Below are 20441 nucleotides of genomic sequence, written 5' to 3' on the forward strand. Positions count from 1 at the left end.
AAGGTCTGATGGCAGCAGAGAGGAAGCTGTTCTTGAGTCTGTTGGTACATGACCTCAGAGTTTTGCATCTTTTTCCAGTGTGTCTACTGAGTATTTCTAGTACTTCCTGCTTTTATTTCTTTTTATTTTAAGTGGAAAGTCGCTGTTTTATTTTCTCTCCAAACCACTCATTTTCCCTGATCAATGACCATTTGTGGTCCATGGACAAATTGTCACAAAAATGAGGAGAAAGGAAATTCAGGTATGAACCAGTTGATGATAGCTTGCTTCTCTTAAGCTCCGAGAAATTCACCTCAAGCGTAATAAAACGATGAAGCCCGAACAAGGCCATGTTCAATTCATTTCTTTTCTCATAGTAAAAGAGAAATACCCACAAATTGGAGCCGTTGTGATAAAAGCTTTTAGCTGTAAATTAGCTAACAATTTTATGTTGAAACCTCACGGATACTGTAAAAAAAAGTTTGAAAGGCAATACCACAATTGCATTTTTTTTCCTCAGCAGGAGCTGCAAGGAATCAATCATCTTGACAGTTGTTCAGCCATACCCTGTGAGTATAAATCTGCTTTTATTCTGTTTAATATCTGTTTTTCTGCTTCATTCATGCTTTTAGCTATGCAGAATTAGGAATTTCTCTTTCCAGATATTCAGAAAAATTGCTTGGCATTTTGGGGTAAACTTTCACCTTTAATACTTCCAGGCGCAGTGTGACAATGTGGGACAAAACTTCCCACCATTTTTAATTGCTAATTTAAAGAAATGTTTGTGCATTTTGGCATCTTTTGTGATCACAGCAATGTGGGTAAATCTACACTAAATGAGTGGTTCAAGAAGGCACTACCTTCTCGAGGAAATTAGGGATTGGACAACAAATCTAGCTTGATCAATGACACTCACATTCATGAGTGGATAGAAAGCAAAATCTCAAGAGCTTTATAACCAATGTGGTACTTTTGCAATCACTGTGATAATGTCAAAAACAAGGCTGCCAATTCGTCCACCAAAAACCTTTACAAAGATCAATGAGATAATGACCAAATAATTCATTTTATTAATGTTGATTGGGAATATATGTTGACCAGGACACTGAGAAGAACTCTTCTGTACTATTTCAAGGTAGTGACATTTGATCTTTGAAATGTACCTGAGGGCAGATAAGGCCGCAGTTACCTCTGGAAGGTGACAGCTTTGACAATGCAGCACCCTTCCATCAGTGATGTGTGAAGTACCAGTCTCAATTTTGTTCTGAATTCTTTGTACTGGGGCTTTGAAACCCATGATCTTCTGACTTAGAAGCAGGAGTTTCAACACTGAGCAAGGGACGGACACTGAGATCAGGGCACCTGAGCGTTCTGAAGCTGGACTCGCTGGTGCATTTAGGTAATCCCTCCCCCAGTGCTGGCACACAACTCACAACTCTTCCAAAAATCAACTGAGTGTGGAACAATTGCGATTGCAGTCCAGAGCACGCCTGATAGACTGGCGTGGATCGCCCTCATATCCTCGCTGTTATGACATTTTTGGGGAAAATCCCACCCATGATGTTCAATCCATCCCAGAAACACTAAAGATGAAAGTTTACCATGATATGTTCTCATTCTCTTTCTGAATTTCACCAGCAATATTTTCTTAAAGACCCCAGCAAAGATGCTCAAATTCATCCTAAAACTGTTAGTTTAACTAAGTAAACATAGAACTTCTCTGGTTTTTTCAATGCAGACACCTTACTTTTGCTACTAATTGAACAAAATAAAGCCCCCATTCCTCTGGACAGCATGTGAACATATTTCAAAATATGATAAAAGCCACGGGTAGAATTCTACAGTCCTGTCACAGTAGGAGCAAAGCCATAAAATGCAGCGAGCCGTTAAAAAGTCCATTGACTTCATCGGGACTGGAAAACCCTGCTGTAAAATTCTGTCGCATATATTTTGAAATTTTTCTACCATTGGCTCTCAGCATAAAAGTGAGAAAAAGACCTCACTGCATCACTTTGTGCAATTGAGGAATGCATTCAATTACTAACAGGCAGACAAGCAAAGAAGATCTAGGAGTTCTGGTGATGATAAACTAACCTAATCTATCACAAAGGGTAATTGATCTAAGCATTCTTCAGTATAACCCTCCTCCATTCCTGTCATCACCATCACAATATTTGCTTTTGTTTTGTCATTTCTATGCATTGTCTCAAATGAACGCTCTTCAATGTCATCATGATTTGTGTATTTTGCACCATAACAATGTGCAATATAGTTCTGAGTCAGTTTGTTTGAAAGAAAGTTATAGACCAACAAAATACTGTATGGCAGGGAAAGAAATCATTAATAATGAAATATATCCTGCATACATTGCAATATTCAAGGATATTCTACCTCACAATATCTTTGAAAGATTTGTTTGGTGGCGTCTATTGATTTCTTCCTACCGTAGCGCTCAAATACACATGTATGAATTGTCTTTGTCACCCAGTTTCTTTTGCAAATGGTTTGCTAGCATGAGAATATATAAACATCATACAACCTCAACACCTAATGACATTATAATTTTAAAATATGTGCAATAAATTAAACTTTCATTTTATTTTTCCTTCATCTTTAAAACGTACGTGAAACACCATTCTCTTCCAAAGAAGATCGAGTATCAATCTGCAGCAACTTACCATCCAGGATCATGAATGTTGTCAATAAAGGATGCTAGTGGTCTTCTAAAAGATTTTAGGGGCAACTTCAGTTCTCTGGAATGAGGGGCACACTTAAAAATATTTCCAAGAGACTTGGAAAACACGATCCACACCAACTAGTTTCTGAGTTCCGATCTTCCAGCACCCTTGCCGGTGGAATAGTGCAAAACACGCCGCGGGACCCCAGGAAGCTCATTTAAAACATTAACCTGTCATCCATAAGCACTCTCTCCAGGGTCTCCCCCCTCACTAGATATTCAGTGGGCACCATCATGGATCACACTGGCACCATTTACAAGTTCATGTGAAGGTCTCCTTGGGGGTGTAAAGATGAATATAACCCATGGGAGGAGGGATATAACCAGGCTGTAGCCTGGCAATGCTGCCTGGCACTGCTCCTTGACATAGGTTGGCACTGCCAGGTTGTCACCATGCCCATTCCAATGAGAAAATGCCAACCTAGGTGTTGGATCCTAACCTGTGCCAAGGGGCAAGCCCCAGTGGGAGCCTCATAGAGGAGGGGCTGGAATTCATTCAAATTTGGTTGTGGGCTGGGTGAGAACAGAGGAGCAGGGGTGCCAGTGATGGTTGTTGTTGGGGGTGTGGGTGCTGCTGTGACATTTGGAGGGGGGGTGGGAGGGCAGGGAAGGAGCTGATAATCAGGTGGAAGGGGTCATTTATTGGGGAAAGGAGCCAATGAGTGGGATAAAAGGGGCAGAAGTGCCGACTCCGATCGGGGGTCAGGAGGGGAGTCACTGAGACCTCCAATGTGACCTGGGGGATGATTTATTCATGTTACGATTGGGGCGCCTTTTAAGATAATGCCCTGATCTTAGTGCAGCCGGGTTTTACCAGCATATTGAGGCCCCGGTTCTCTGCATGACGGCATGAAACATGCCCACTTGATTTTTTTAGTTAGAGCGTCATAAGATCTGGAGAGAAAACTGGCATGTTTTTCAGTTTTCACACTGGAAACAACATCTGCCATTTTTTGGTAAGATTCCCCCCCATTATTTATACTTGCAGATGAGGCACATGATATAATTCATAAATGAAGAAGTCTTGATTCAGTAAGTTATACACTGGTGCTAGGTTTTGCTGTTTTGGCAGGGTCACTAGGTGTACTCTCGAAATGAATATCTAGCTTTGCAGCGCAGTGGCAAACTAATTTAGCCTCAATAGTGCATGCGCCTAGTTCAAGCAGTAGATAGGAGGATGGTGTGTTAGGCATTCAACATTTTTAGGTTGAGCTTAGAGATTTGAGAGGAGAGGGGCCTGTGAGACTGTTAGTGAGCACAGGCCCCATTACCAAAAGGAAGCAGTCAGCCTGACAGCTGCCTTTCCCCTGTTGCAACAGGTTACTGCCCCATTTTGCACAAGTCACCAGTAAAGATCAGAGTGCCTACTTTCGTCATTCAAATTATACCCAGCAGGAATAGGGCCAGAGTCAGAAGAAGATCTGCCTCCATCCCATTCCATGCTAGCAAACAAATGATCTGCAGTGCCCATAAGTGCATCAGATGGATGTTAGGTACATTTGCCAACATTTTAGCATTCTTCCTCATTGAATAGCAATAACAGGCTGTGTTAAGGCTGCCCGTTGTCACCACATTGCTGTATTTCCCAAAATAGAGGGGTCAGTGATGGCAATTACGTGGCCATCTGGGCAGCAGATGCGTCCTTCTCCTAAGCTGTTACCATTTGGTGTTTTTCACATGTACCCATTGATTCACTCCATGCTACTGCTTCAGGTTCCCAGACTGTACCTTCCAGCATCTTTATAGCTGTGCTACTGCATACAAGTGGTGGGAGAGATGCTGAAAGTTATCCTATCCTGGAACACAGACAATAATCGCAGACTCCTATTCTAAGCGACAGAAAAGGGACAAGTTTTAGAATGCTGGCTCTTGGACAGACATTCCAACAGAATTTTATTCCAAAATGCAAACTGTGTGTGTAGTTATTTTTATTTTTATGCATGGGAACCAGACATAAAATGATAATTTTTCTCTCTTTGAATGCATCAAACAACTTGGGCACAAATTGCACTCAAACTTGGGCTGTACCACAAATATATTTGCATAATCATAAATGTAATGTTGTTCAAGAAGTGGTGCAATTGGACTACGTTTAGAACATAATAGTTTATTTTTCTCCCTGCTGCCTGATATAATATTGCTTGAGAGCGATAACTTAGTACAGCCAGATTCAATTGAAAAAGGATTTATCACAAAAAATGGTAGAATTTTAATTTGAGTGTCTACTACTCCATCTGTGAGTAACTTGATTTTAAATCATAGAATCTACAGTGCAGAAGGAGTCCATCTAACCCATTGAGCCTGCACTGACAACAATCTAACCCAGGCCCTATCCCCATAACTCCACGTATTTACCCTGCTAATGCCCCTGCACTAAGGGGTAATTTTGTATTGCCAATCAACCTAACCCACACATCTTTGGAGTGTGGAATGAAACTGGAGCACCCAGATGAAACCTACATAGACATAGAGAGAATGTGCAATCTCTATGAGGACAGTCACCCGAGGTCAAAATTGAAGCCGTGTCCCTGGCGCTGTGAGACATCAGTGTTAACCACTGTGTCACAATGCTGCCCCCTGATCTCAGTAAACCTTTTGGGCCATGGAATTCAATAAGTCCTGATCAAGTCCTTGGAAATAATGCTGCATTATTGATCCATCTCTGTTATTTCCAAGACAGCCAACAGATATATTTCATGTTGCCTGCTTATTACCATAATAGTGGAGTGCAGCCAACAAGCACTAAGCACACTACTGAGATGCTGCATGGATGAGCACAGGGCACACTTTCATGAGTGGTTAATACCACTCAAAGCTAGCTTTTCTCACTTAAAGCCAGCCTGCACCTCTTATCTGCAGCAGATATTGGAAGTGGTTGGGGCAGAGTATCCAAGCAGGAAGAACACTGAAGCAGGGCAGAGGGTGCTGCAGGATTCTCTGTATACAGCACTGGAGTTTTCACTGTTGGTGCTGGGCAGGAAGAGAGCAGTTTTCAATCCACAGGGGACCATGCTCTTAGACACTCAGAAGGCAGGTAGCCATCTTCATCAATGCCAGGAGTCTAGCTCACTGAATTGGTCAAAGTCAGTGAATGCATCTTCAGATACCTCATAAACACTGCTATTCATTTTACTAAATTACTAACAATCTCTGTTGACCATAACTTGTATCTCACTTTCATAGCTTCACCTCAAGCTCACACACTTAGCCTCACCTGCACCTGCGTTGTGTCAGCTACTTAACCAAGACAGGCATATCACCCAAAACATTGCACCAATTCAAAGACACGCTTTCCCTCTCTTGCAACACTTAACTGAGGGACAGGTACATGTGCTAAGTCACTGGAGGAGAAAGTGCTGACCATTAACCAGTGCAGGGTTGAAGGCATCAAAGGTGACAATGTGTTCATCATATACTCCTCATATCCCACTTCCCCTTCATCCCACAATCTCTTGTCATTTACAAGTTTCAGGTGGTGAAAGTGTGCACCTCTTGCTTCCCTCCCCCCTCAACCTGTCCTCAGCAGAGCCCTACCTTTGTGCCTTTGTCCTTTCAGAAATGCAAGAACTGCATCCGTGCCAAGCAATGGTGCAAGAACAAGAAGGAACTGATAGAGAACCACGCTGAATCACTAGCAGCCAGCAGCTCAGATATTGACACTATGTATACTTTAGAGGTGGTGTCTGCTGGTGGTAAGACACCAGGGAGGGACGGTTAGAATGATCAGAGGAAAGGCCAGTTTGTCAGACGGACACTAGTGAAAGTAGAAGATTGACAAAGTTGACTTTTACACAAAGCATCAGGTGATTTGATTAAAACATTGGTGTGGAATATTTATTTTGCATTGGCCTTTATCTGAGCATTATGAATAACAGGACACAGTGGTGGTCAATAACAGAGGGAAGTAAAGATGTGGAACTGTTGGGGAATTGGGAATTATAGCTGCATTCATTGATACTGTAGTCAGTTGAGCCAATTATGAACAGCATACCTGAAAGGGCATGTGTTGATTGTCTCCTGTCTTTCCTCCTCCTCAGTTTCTTACTCTATACATAGTAGCAAAAGTTATGGCCGCATGAAAGCAAAGGTGTATAAAATGCACAAAGGCCATGATGAAATGTGATATACACTCTGGATAGTACATAGTGCTCCTCCAGAGCAATTCAGACGGCAGAAATATTGCTTAAGCACCCTGATAATCAATTTGAATCACATGTTGTGTGGTAACAAGGCTCTCATTATTTGGTGTCACCCATGTGTATATGGGTTGCACACTGGATACATGAAGAAGGTGACCAGAGAATCGCCATTCTTGCCCAGGATGCATCCTCTGGTTGCCCAAATGCTGATGGTACAGCCACAGCACTCTATGCAGACTTCAGAAACTACAGGTAGCAGCACAAACATTCAAACACTTCTATTACTTCCAGCAATAGCCAGAAGAAAACCAAACACCAACTAAGATGCAAGCTGTTGATGTTCTCTTTAAATAATGGCAGGGAGGGTCCTTCCTATCACATGTTCAGCTGTGCATGTTGAAGAGAGGGCGTTAGTTGGAGCGTGCAGTTTGAAAGTGGTCTCTCTGGAGTCAAAATATGTTCCACACCAACATCTGGAGGGGGTTCACCAGGGTGCTGCCTGGGATGGAACATTTCAGTTCTGAAAAGAGATTGGATAGACTTAGGTTGTTTTCGTTGGAGCAGAGAAGACTGAGGGGGCGACCCAAACGAGGTGTACAAGATTATGATTGAGATGGACAGACTGGATAAGGAGAACTATTCCCTTTAGTTGAAAGGTCCGTCATAAAGGACATAGGTTCAAGGTGAGGGGCAGGAGATTTAGGCGGGATTTGAGGAAAAACTCTTTTACTCAGAGGGTGCTGATGGCCTGGAATGCGCTGCCTGGTAGGTTGGTAGAGGCGGGTTGCCTCACACCCTTTCAAAAGTATCTGGATGAGCATTTGGCACAACATAACATTCAGTGCTATGGGCCAAGTGCTGGCAGATGGGATTAGGTGGGGGTTCTGGTGCTTCTAATGTGTCATTGCAGACTCAATGGGCTGAAGGATCTCTATGATCCTATCATAAGTGGAGTCAAGATTATGGGAACAGGCAGGAAGATGGATTTGAGAGCACAACCCGTTTGGCCATGATCTTATCGAATGGAGGAGCAGGCTTAAAGGGTCGAATGGCCTACTCCTGCTCCTTAGTTCTGTGTTTCAATGTTCCCTATTTTTCATGCATCAGATACTCAAGGGCAATTTTAACCCTGCTTATTGGCTGGAAACCAGGTGAGTTGGCAGTTAAAATCACTCAAGTTCCTTACCCAGCTTGGAACCATTGGGGGAATGACTGTTCCCGAATTTAGCCTATGCAACTGAGAAGAAAAGAAAGACATCAGCCTTCCAAACGCAAAATCTTCCATCAGCACCTGCTGACTTCCCATCCGGAATAGGGTTTAAAAACAACAAAATGGAAGGGCAGCCATTTACAATATGAGGTAGCAAGGGGGAAAGGAGGACAGTTGTTTATTCAGAGGTGAAATGCTGAGAAACTAAGATATTGGTGTTATGGGCAAAGATGAGCCCAGAGAATGCATGAGGGAAGATAGGAAATAAACTGGACTAAGGCGTATGAATGTGGCTAGCAACATTTGGGGAAGTGTGTCTTTGTGGGATTAGAAAGTGAGGAATGTGGCTGAGGCAGATTGGTCTCAATCTTATTTACAAAGGAACTCTGAACTCCTTGAATTTGTTATTGGAGATGAGAGTGGCGAGGACAGAAGAGGGGAATTTAATAAAATGTTTGGTAGTAGAGAATGGCTGTTGCAAGTTATCTTTACAATCTAGCACACTTCTGGATTAATGAATCATTTAACAAACAGACAAGAACTGATATTTGGTACTCAGTGTGATCCAGACAGATCTAATGATGAATGGCGCAACAAGTTGCACACCAGATGCATTCAACTCAGCGCCCCTTAGATAGAAGACTTAGCAGGAGAAGTATAAGTAAGGGTTTTTCTTGAGATAAGGGTGTCAAAAACAGGGCTAAGGGAATGAAAGGGCACATTAACAGTTGCAAACGAGGGGTCAAAGACTGAGCATTGGGAGTTTGACAGTGACAAGGGGAGCACTTTTCCCTGGAGTGGGCATAGAAGGAAATGTGGCTTGGAGAAAGAGGAGGGTGTGAGTGGATACTTGTGAAGTGATCTGAGGTAACCTTATCTGGGTGATTCTAGAGGGATCGTGTGAGATGGCAAAGTTGAGTGGCTGTGAATATGGGTCAAAAACTTTTTGATGGAGAGAGGAGGATAGTGAGAGCGAGACAGAAAGGTGAACTGTGATGGAGGTCAAAATTCCTATGGGCAATGAGTGATTTAGCGTTGACATTGAATGAGACATGTAGAAAGGATATCTTGATCAGAAACATGGGATGACATTTGGATTGGTGTTTTTTAAAAAAAACTAGGGGTGGGATTCTCCCAAAAAAATTCGATGTGCCGAATTTACATAAATACGGAGTAAATCCTGCTGTTTTTCTCAGCAGGATTTTCAAAATGAATCTCCCACACTCAAAGAATCACTGAATTCAAAGAATGCACTGGTGTGAATCTCATTAAAAGGCTGTGGGCAGGGCCTATTCCCACTGGAGAAGCTGGCAACATAGCACTGAGTGAGCCATTGCGCATACACCTATCTGTCAGCATCAAGATCGGCGTATGCACAGTAGCCCCACATTGCCGGCCTCCCAATCACTGGCCAGTTCAATCGCTGGCCAGCCCTGCAACTCTACAGCAGTGCCCCTCCGGGTCCCCCACCCTGGCCTGTCTCAATCTTTCTCTCACAGGCCCTGGCCCCACCTCTTTTGCATCTGCATGATGCCCAGTGCCACTTTGCCCCTCGGGCAGTGCCAGGGGGCCAGGCTGGCACTGCTAAGCTGGCAATGCTCAGGCAGTATCCCTCCTTACCACTGACCTCCTGGGGGGGATCCCTTGGCATGCCTTCACTCTAGTGGAGTCAGCCGCCAATATCCCGCTAGTGGGGAGCTGTTGTAAACCCCATTAGAGTAAAACACTCCTGGTGGGGGTGGGTGTGGGGGGCGTGGGGGGAGACACTAGCAGGCCCGGAAACTTCAGTCCCATGCTATGCTAATGGCCGTTTACATCATTTATTCAGCACTGCGCCCATTTCTTGCACGGAGCTGACAACGCTGGAATTCCATAGGCCAGAGGTGCTTGGAAGCCATGGCGCCCAGCGGGAAGCCCACTTGCCACAAGGCTTCTGCTTATGTCTCCCAGCCTGTTGCACCACCAGAGCAGCGCAACAGGCTGGGAGAGTTGTTCCCAAGGATTTTAAAGGCAAAGTCTAAGGATTGATCAAAGAGGATGTGCTCAAAGGAAGAGAGAAAATGGACAAGGAAGCGCATATTTTAAAGTTTAATGATTAGAAGCACAAGGTCACCAAGGCAATTTGAGCAGGTCAGGCAGTGCAAAGTAGAGCATCAATACCTGTGCGCCAAGTCTTTGTCAAGACCTCTGATGTAAAAGCAATTGTCCACAATAAGGTCTTGGATGCTAAGGATCCTAATCACAAGCAACCATTCTGGAGGGAGATGTGAGAGGGGAGCAATTATTGATCTGCTGGCAGAATGCACCATTGCACCAAAAAGTGGTTTCGCCCCAGAAGCCTGAAGCACAAGGCCATGGACAGCAACTATAAGTGGACTTTTACAGTAACACCGGATGCTAAGTGTAATCCTGTTTTCTGATTGGCCGACATGTGGGTTTGTACAGTATTGCCAACTTAACATTAAGGACGTTCGGTGGCCAAAATATTCAAATCATGATTATGACTTTTCAATACCCACTCTGGCTGCTTTAAAGTTTGTTTCAAAATCCGCTTGGCAATGGTAACAAGGCTAACTGTAGAAAACTGATGCCAGCGCACATTCCAAACTGTTTTCTTCAACAAATAGATGACAAGTGCACGAGAAATGGCTTCAGAAATAAGTTCTCTGGAAAGATTTATGATAAATGCAAAGCACAATATGCTTGCTGAGTGTGATAGCAGAGATGTTAAGAGTCATATTCTTGGCTGTGCTCCACCAAATTCTGCCACTCATAATTAGGAGTGCAATTATTTTCTTTGGTGGTATCATCATGGTGTACTGAGACAGCACCGAGTATATATAAATACTTCAGTTACCGTTTTACTCATCTGTCAGTGCTTCTGTCCACAAACACCCGTTCACACACCCATATACATACACATGTACGCACACAAAATACTTACACACCCATGTATTTCTTAGTCACATTTCATTACACTGGAGGATTTTATTTTATTTGTGTTTCATTTTTTCTAGTGAACCGTTTACTGCTAAAAATATACACAGTATTGCTTTATTTGAAAAAGTCTTGAGTTCTACTGTTCATGGAAAGATTGACCAATCACTACTTCATTTGGGATCAGAATAGTGTCACGTCGAAGAAATTTTTACAGGCAGTGTTGAGACATGCAGCACCAACCAGATGATCTGGGCCAATATTTCATTCTTGCAATAAGAAAACCAACTGCTTTTTTACAGACTCTGGAATGAAATGATTACCACATCATTCATTCAAATGCCTGAAAGCCTGAAGGGTGGCACAGTGGTTAGTACTGCTGCATCACAGCGCCAAGGAACCAGGTTTGATTCCCAGGTTGTCTGTGCGGAGTCTGCATGCTCTTCCCATGTCTGCGGAGTTTCCACCAGATGCTCCAGTTTCTTCCCACGGTCCAAAAGATGTGCTGGTTAGGTGAATTGGCCATGCTAAATTCTCCCTCAGTGTACCCGAACAGGCACTGGAGTGTGGCGACTAGGGGATGTTCATAGTAACTCCATTGCAGTGTTAATGTAAGCCTACTTGTGACATTAATAAATAAACTTAAGCTTACTGGTTATATAGCTGGTCACAGTTAAATGTTGTCCAATGGTTTATTTTGATTAGTTGTATGCTGTTGATTATTCTCCTTCCTGAAGCTTATAGAACGTATAGTTTGTGTTCTAAGTTTCATAATCCCAAAATTCAAAGATCTCAGATATTAATCTGCACACAAAGCTTCTTGGGCCTCAGAGCTAGTCTGTTTATTACATTCATTGGCCTCAATTAATCTGTTTTCAAATGTTTAATAGAACTCAAAGGTTCTGAAATTATGCCATGGGGGTATTAGAATCCAACTGTTTAGCTTGTTGATTTGAAATTCTTCTTTCTGCTTTTTGACATAAACTAAATGGGTTAATGTTTTTGCACAATGATGCAAAGATGAACTTTCGATCCGCACATTTCAACTTATTTCACAATGAGAACATGTTATTTCAATGTATTTCAATGTTACTATCCAACAATGTATGTAATAAGAAATCATGATTTGGAAAATAGAGTTTGCACAAGTACAGAAGAAGGTATCTCACTACATTTTTTTCATTTAAACCCCAAGGAGAGAAAATCAAAGTTATATTGTAAAAACCCACTGGTAATGTTATTTTTGGATATGATTTAAATGTTCTTTTCAACATGTATGTTTTATCCAACTCTATTTTAAAACACCTGTTAATTTTCTTGAGGAAAGTTTATAAGATGTCTGCTACTTTGTCAGTTTACATGCTGCTAAACATCAAAAGAAGTGGGTGATTGACGCTCACCTAATTACTTCTTGGGTAACTTCACCACCTGATATACCATTGACAGAAGAAGGCCTTGAGCCCTGTTCTGTGCAGAACTTAATTTATTTCAGTTGGTCAGGCCCATGCATTTGGGTAAGGGTTGATTTGGACATCATTGACCTGAGTCGCCGTTAGTTGTAATGGTCAATTGATTGAAACTGCAAGAATATAAAAATAACACATACGTGTCAACAAAGTCAAGGAAATCATTGGAAGCACATTAGCAAACACACTGTGTAGTAATGAATCTAAGCTAGCAACAATTCTCAGCGCCTCTAAGATAATAAAACAAAGAGAACAAAGAACAAACAGAGAACAAAGAAAATTACAGCACAGGAACAGGCCCTTCAGCCCTCCAAGCCTGCATTGACCATGCTGCCCGACTTAACTAAAACCCCATACGCTTCCAGGGACCATATCCCTCTATTTCCATCTCATTCATGTACTTGTCAAGACGCCCCTTAGAAGTCACCACCATATCCACTTCCGCTACTTCCCCTGGCAAGAATTCCAGGCACCCACCACTTGCTGTGTAAAAAATCTGCCTCGTACATCTCTTTTAAAACTTGCCCTTTGCACCTTAAAGCTATGCCCCCTAGCAATTGACTCTTGCACCCTGGGAAAAAGCTTCTGACTATCCATTCTGTCCGTGCCTGTCATAATCTTGTTGACTTTATCAGGTCTCCCTCTACCTCCATCGCTCCAGTGAGAACAAACTAAGTTTCTCCAACCTCTCCTCATAGCTAATGCCCTGCATGGCAGGCAACATCCCAGTAAAACTTTTCTGTACCCTTTCCAAAGCATCCCAAGCTACTTCACAGGGACATTATGAGAGAGTTTAACAACAAACCAACAAACCACATAAATAGATCTTAGAGCATTTGGCCAAAAGCTTGGTCAAAAAGATAATTTTTAGGAAATGAAGTAAAGGAGGAGGACAGAGAGGTAGAGAGATGGAGTGGTTTAGAAAGAAAATTTCAGAGCTGGAGCTGACAGCACAGTGGCGATTGGTGGAGCAAATAAAATCAGGCTGTGCAAGAGAGCAAAAATGCAGGAAACTCAGAAAGTTCGAGGTGGTGACTGTGTCAGAGGAGGTTACAAGAAAAAGTGGGCAGCAAGACCAGGGAAGGATTTTAACACAAAGATGCGAATTTTAAAGTGAAATTGTTGCCAGTTATAGGTCCATAAAATGTGATGGGGAAGCGGGACAGGGTTTGGATTAGCATCATAGAATTATAGAATCCATATAGTGCAGAAGGAGGCCATTTGGCCCATTAAGCCTGCACCAACCCTCCAACAGAGCATCCTACCCATGCCCTATCCCAAAAATGCCACTTATTAACCCTGCCAATCCCTCAGCCCGCACATCCTGAGATACTAAGGGGCATGGCCAATCAACTTAACCCGATATCTTTGGACCGTGCAAGGAAATCGGAGCACCCTGAAGAAACCCACATGGAGACGGGGAGAACGTGTGGACTCTACAGAGAAGTCACCCAAGGCCAGAATTGAACCCGGGTCCCTGGCGCTGTGAGACAGCTGTGCAAACCATTGTGCCACCATGCTGTCCATTTGCATATCGGCTGTAGGATGGTAAGAGCATTAATCTATAGAGGGGGGTACTGAAACCACAGAGTAATCTGGAAGCAACAAAGGCATGGCTAAGGGCAAAAACAATAGATTTCTTACGATTGGGGCAGAGATGGGTGATGTTATGGATTTAGAAGTAGGCAGTCCTGGTGACGGAGAGATTATGAAGTTAGAAGCTCATCAGAGGATCAAATCAAGATTCGATTTCCATTATTATTTTATTTTTGGATCATGTACACTTCAGATTGTCATAAAACAGATTAGAATTATAAAATCTCTACAGTTTAGTAGGAGGCCATTCAATCCTTCGATCCTACACTGATAACAGTCCAATCCAGGCCCTATCCCCACCACCCAACATTTCCACCCTGCCAATTTCCCTGATATCAAGGCGCAACTTAACATAACCAATTAACCAAACACACATGCCTTTGATTAATTTAAGTCATTTGTAAAATAAATCACCGAAACTGAAATAATGGGCCCAATTTTACCACTTCGAGCCTAAGGGGCGGATCCAGGTGTAGTATAGATCCGAGCTTGGAATCCTCTTTGCAGCACGCCCTTATGCTTTTTGCCAGCTGTGGTCTGATTCACACTGTGTGTGGGGCTTAGCGCTGCCGGAACGATCAGAACTCTGAACTGCGCATGTGCAGTTTGAAAAAGCGCGCCCGGGTCGGGAAAGGGAAACAAGCAGAAAGCAGAGAGAGCGACTCTGTGACGCAGATCATCCCTCAGGGGTGGGGGGGGGGGGGGGGGCGGGGGTGGTGGTGCGACAGGGCTGATCGTTGTCTGGTGATGGGGGAGTGGCCCGATTGCTCACTGATGGGGGGGGGGGGAGCGGATCAATCTCTGGTTGGGGGGGAGGGGGGCAGGGGTGGCTGCTGCCACTCTGCGTCAATAGAACATAGAACATTACAGCGCAGAACAGGCCCTTCGGCCCACGATGTTGCGCCGACCAGTTAAAAAGCAATGACCCTCTAACCTAAACCAAACCCTTTCCATCCATAAACCTATAAACAATGGATGGGGAGTGGACACACGTCTACTCCGGGAGTAGGGATTCATTATTCGTTCCTGCGGTGGGGAGGAGGGGTCGCCTGCAGAGTGGCAGTGGACACCCCTGCCACCTCACCACCCCTTCCCCCCCCCCCCCCCCCACCAGAGATCCATCCCCCTCCCACCCCCCATCAGTGAGCAACTGGGGCTCCCCCGCACCACCAGACAACAATCAGCCCTCTCACACCTCCCGCTCCCCAAGAGATACATCTGACCTGCCTCCTCCTACCTCCCCCAGAGGATGCTCTGACCCGCCTCCTCCTTCTGCCCCCCTCCCCCGCGAATGCTTTGACCCACCTCCTCCTCCTGCCCCCCACCAGAGGGTGCTCTGACTCTCCTCCTCCTCCTTCCCCCCACCGCCCCCCCCCCCCGCCGCCACCCCCTCCACCCCGCAGAGGATGATCTGGGTCAGAGAGCCATTGCAGGCTCTGAAGCCGCTTCAGAAGTTCCCCTGCAAAATAAAAATCAGCTTCGGATTTTTATTTTGCAGGTCGCTTACAGCGTGGATCCGGAATGGACCAGAAGACGGTAAAGTGGGATTTGGTGGTGGAGTTGGGTGTGCGGCTCATTAAATTGATTTAAATGCGTGCTAATGGATTTAAATCGTCGGGCTGCCCGATTCGGGTGCGGACCGGATTCACGCCTGAATCGGGTGTTGGTAAAGTCGCGATTCGCTCAGGTTCGGGTGCAGATCACGTTAAAGGCCCGACACTCGAATTTACCGTGATTTCGTGCCCGAAAACGGGTGCAAATTGTTGGTAAAATTGGGCCCAGTGTGCACGTCATAGTTTAATGTTCGTTAATAGTAGAGTTAGGATATTTACAATAAATTGTGTCTGAGTTTGGATTCTTCAGGAAAGATACTTTGATTGAGTTGAGATCATCTCATATTTGTTCTTGTCAAGTTGCAGTGATTTCCAGTCAGTGCTGGTGGTCACTGACGTTGTGACTAAAACGAGGATGCAATATCGAATGGATGTCACTACAGTCAGTAAACCTTGTCTATATTTGAGGATGTTGACCTCATTCAGTAACATGAAAACACTTACGAAACATCTTGATGAGAAAAGCTTTCCTTAGCTGACATTAGAAAACTGACAAGAGAAGGTTTTAATAAGTTGTAGGCAAACTGTCAACAAGAAATTGTTAATAGTTGGGGGATTGTCATGAAGTCATTAGTGATAAAGCTGCCTTCACGTGTATTAACCTTTACAATACTCAATTTCCATGATGGATTTTAAAATGTATCTTCATATAACCTACAGTACTGTCATTGTGTGAATTTTATACAGTTTACTGCCACCTTCTCAAGGGCAACTAGAGATTGTCAATAAATACAAGTCTTGCCAGCGGTGCCCAAATCCCTTGAAAGAATGAAAATTAATTTTCATGCTGAGTGAATTTGTGCTATCAGGCAGTATCATTGGGCACGGTTGTAGCATTGCCACTTGATGCCAGGTTGGTGAAAATTATGGTCAACTCTCATTGATCTGCTGAGGAGATGTTGAGCTAAGGTCAAGGGCTTTCCTAAAACAAGAGGTGGGGCAAGTGTGGTGCTTAAGGGGTGAAGTTGGCTGTGTTATCAAACTGGTGCGGAAGCATTGGAAGGAGTCACCCATTGATCCACTTACAATGGAGGATAAGTAGAAGGTAAGAAAAGCAAAATGAAACAACAAAAGAAAATAAGAATGTAAAATACAACCTTTAAGACAGAACAGGGTACAGAATGTTTCTGCAATGCTGAATAAAATCAGACCTAAACAACCTGTTACATTTTATATTGTAATCAAAATGTTCTGGTGGTCTGTAAGGCAGTTTGTGGTTGTACTGAAAGACCTTTGAACACTCAAGTTAATTAATGGTGCCATGAGCAATTCCCAATGCCTGAATCTTGTTCCCTGTTTCAGTCTCCCAAGTCAGCCTTCATGAGCGCAGCCAAGAAGGCCAGGTTGAAGTCCAACCCAGTGAAAGTTCGTTTCTCAGAGGAAGTCATCATAAATGGTCAGGTCCCGGTAAGTGGAGACAAGGCAAGTCCAGTGCATTTCATAGACATATGGGAGACTAGTACCTGCCACTGAGATGAACGACTTTGTTGCCGAGCATATCGTTTGTTCGCTTTGCATCACCAGTTCCGAGTCTAGTCCCAGCATGGGCTGATTCTGAGCTGCCAGGTACATAATGAATTTTGTCACCTTTTCCTTACCTCAGAGATTTTATTACTTCGAATGATTTGGAATTTACAGCACAGAAACGAGCCATCCAGCCCAATTGATCTGTAATGGCATTTAGGCTCCACATGAGCCACTTCCCATTCTACTTCTTCCCACCCTAGCAGACTTTTCTTCAAATTTGAAAGGTTTACAACCCCAGTAAGATATGTAACTGAGAGAAATAAACCAGATCATCACTAAACATTTTTGACGATAGTAAACTATGACAAAGCTAGCTTGGGGCTTTTGTTCCATGGAACCTGCAACACTGTTGCTGCATTTAGAGTATGAATTAGTAGGTACCTTAAATCAATAGGCACCTTCCGCATGAAATAATGTTCTCACAGTTGTTCAGCTGGTCAGCAAGTTATGGACTGTACAGTTGTTTGCAAACTTGCTGAGCTTAAAATACACTTCTGTTCAGTCAGAAGAATGTAATCTGTCGGGGGCAAAAAACCCCTAAAGCTGCAATAAAGAGACTCAACTTTCATCAGCAAGATTTTACTGAAAGTAAAGGATGTTTCTCATCCTCATGACAATTTAATGTTGCAACTGAAATGGTGTTGTCTTGTCTGCTAAAACCAAGATTGCAAAAAATCAAAGGGACGCATTTAGTATGCCATTTTATAGGGTAAACTTTACAAGATGCTGCAAGCAATGCAGAGTTTTGTGTGACAGGAGAGCATATTCAACACTTGCAGGCAGAAGGCCATCTGCCTGATCCACAGCCCCCACTCTTTTCTGTTCGTTAAGCAAACCAAGTGGGTGAGAAACCATATGGACCTCAGTATTGGAGCATTCACCTCTTTATCCCAGTTATGCACTTTTATTGCACCAATCTGTACACTAAGAGTGTACCAAGTTTATGTAGCCAAATATACAGTTCCATTTTATATATCAGATTTATCAAGATTAGACACAATATTCCTTTATGTCACAGGCTTGTAACAACCGGAAATTAATGGATGAGTTTAAAAATAGCACAGCCATTAAGGGAACTAATTATTCATTTACCCTATCTAATTCCATTGCATAAAAACTTAGCTGCTGCAAACGAGGAGTGACGATTACAATCAAACTAACAGTCTTGATTCACTAGATCAGCTAGTTTGAAGATTCTGTTGCTTTCATAAAATTAACCACGAGACATGGTTCAGAAAACCATTTGCTAATTTTAACCAACAACTTCTTAAAACATTCTGCCAGCATACAGAAATAACCTGCTAAACTCTGACTTAGCTACCAACTACACTCCCAAGACCCCAAACATCAAAAAGATCAACATTACAAATGCTCCTACCCAACATTCCTGATCCATTTTCAACTCTGGCCTCAGAAATAGTATATTTACTTCAGGTTTAAGGGATTGTTGTTTTAACTTCGCTATCTGGCTTCATGGTCTACCACAATTACTACCCTGCTTTAATTGGGGCCTCAGGCCTTGTGCTTTTTCCCGCCTTGGTATCTTGGGTTTTCCAACAGCCTCAGGCTAACTGTCTCAACCAATCTTTGTGTGCCACTTTCTCCTGTTCTGTGCCTCAGTTCCCCCCTTCCTACCTAATTTCTCAAGTCTCTCTGCAACCAAATATACATTTGCTTTCTGAATCTTGCAGAATGGATCAGGGCCCTATTCCAGTTCCATTCCAACACCAATCTGAAGGCCATCTGGTCTAAATATAAGGTCCTTCCTTTACATCCATGAGTCCAGTTCTGAGCCTTTCCTTCCCTCACCTCACCCAACTCTCTTCTTTCCAGACCGCAGTTCAAATCCTGCCTTGAGGCTCTGATTTTGTTTCATTTTCAAATGTATATATTATAATATGTCCCATTCAGTCCAGATCCCCACCAACAACTGGGTACATTTTCTTTCCCATCTTGATGCATACCTTAACCTTTAAATACAAAGAATGTACATTTTCAACAAGTCAGGAAATAAACATCAATAGACTGCATAAAGACACATTGGGAAATGGATAATAGAACAGACACAGCAGAGTACAGATCATAGTAACAGCAAGACAGACAAACAACAAAATAATATAGAGACAAAATTGTGAAGAAGTGAGTGCAATTCAAACAGAGAGTAAGAAAATGTCAAAGGCAGAAAAAAGGACACTAAAAAGAGGTCAGATGGGAGAGAAAATGAGCTAAAGAAAGATAGAGGAATTTTATGGCCTCAATAGTCCCAAAACCATAAAATCCTGCCCGAAGTCAACAGACCTTTCCATTGTCTGCCCCTCACCCACTCCGATTCATGTGGTGGGCTGTGTGGTAAAATTCTGGCCAGTATTTCTATTTTTCCACTTTGAGCAATGGTACAGGAGGTCAACTCATGCTGATTTATTTTTTCTAAATATAGTAATCTATGTTTTCGTCCAGGAGTAGATTAACTTCTGTAAACAAATTAACTTCTGTAAATTTATGATGAATGAATATTCTGAAGGAGTCTAATGTAACAAGCATTTCACAGTTCAGTGTATTGACAGGAGATAATGAGGAGAAAGTGTAATCATGTATGCTGCAGAAATGCTACTGCAGCCCTGGAAAGGTTAGACGATAATGTGCATGTCTTGTCTTTCACAGGACACTGTCAAAGACAATTCCCTCCTCTTCATGCCGAATGTATTGAAAGTTTACCTTGAGAATGGACAAACTAAATCTTTCCGATTCGACAACAGCACAACAATGAAGGTAGGTCTTTGCTTACAGTAAACAGTGCAATCAGGCAGGGCTGAACCTTTGCTTTTTAATTGCTGTGCAGATATAGGACTTAAGTGCATCAAGTGCATAGGCTCTCAGGTTTTGTACAACAGCCTGAACCGTCTTCTAACACTAATGCTGAATGTATAAGACTGGCACTGTTAACAAGCTGTATAAATATTTGCAGTTTCCTCTAATGGCTTGTACCTTTGAGCTGTAACATTTCTAATCCTGGGACAGTACAGTAAGTGCATTTTAAGTATTAAGAAGCCAACTCTTTTTCATTTTTGTCTTGTAGAGGTAAGGAATATCAATTCTGCATCACACATTCACTTTGGGTATCCAGAGCATTAAGTCACTGACCGGTCATGTGCAATGTGCAGAGCAAAATGCCTTCTGCTTAAACCCCAAACTACACATCTCAATGCACAAGTGCAAACTTTTCCAATTCTAAACTTT

General features: G+C 43.0%; 1 protein-coding gene across 8 annotated transcripts in view; it reads left to right on the forward strand.

The window, feature by feature from the left end:
• frmpd4 (FERM and PDZ domain containing 4) overlaps nucleotides 1–20441 on the forward strand; it is a 633610-nt gene that overhangs the window by 566411 nt on the left and 46758 nt on the right. For 5 of the 8 annotated variants that reach the window (XM_080203996.1, XM_080204001.1, XM_080204000.1 and 2 more), the window contains exons 5-7: nucleotides 500–548; nucleotides 16980–17084; nucleotides 19866–19973. In XM_080203996.1, the coding sequence (XP_080060122.1) occupies nucleotides 500–548; nucleotides 16980–17084; nucleotides 19866–19973 (262 nt within the window). The remainder of the gene's footprint in view (nucleotides 1–499; nucleotides 549–16979; nucleotides 17085–19865; nucleotides 19974–20441) is intronic. The other 3 variants (XM_080204004.1, XM_080203997.1, XM_080204002.1) reach the window with 1 other exon arrangement.

This window comes from Carcharhinus amblyrhynchos, chromosome 15 (assembly GCF_965287045.1).
Source record: "Carcharhinus amblyrhynchos chromosome 15, sCarAmb.v2.hapA, whole genome shotgun sequence".
Taxonomy (NCBI): domain Eukaryota; kingdom Metazoa; phylum Chordata; class Chondrichthyes; order Carcharhiniformes; family Carcharhinidae; genus Carcharhinus; species Carcharhinus amblyrhynchos.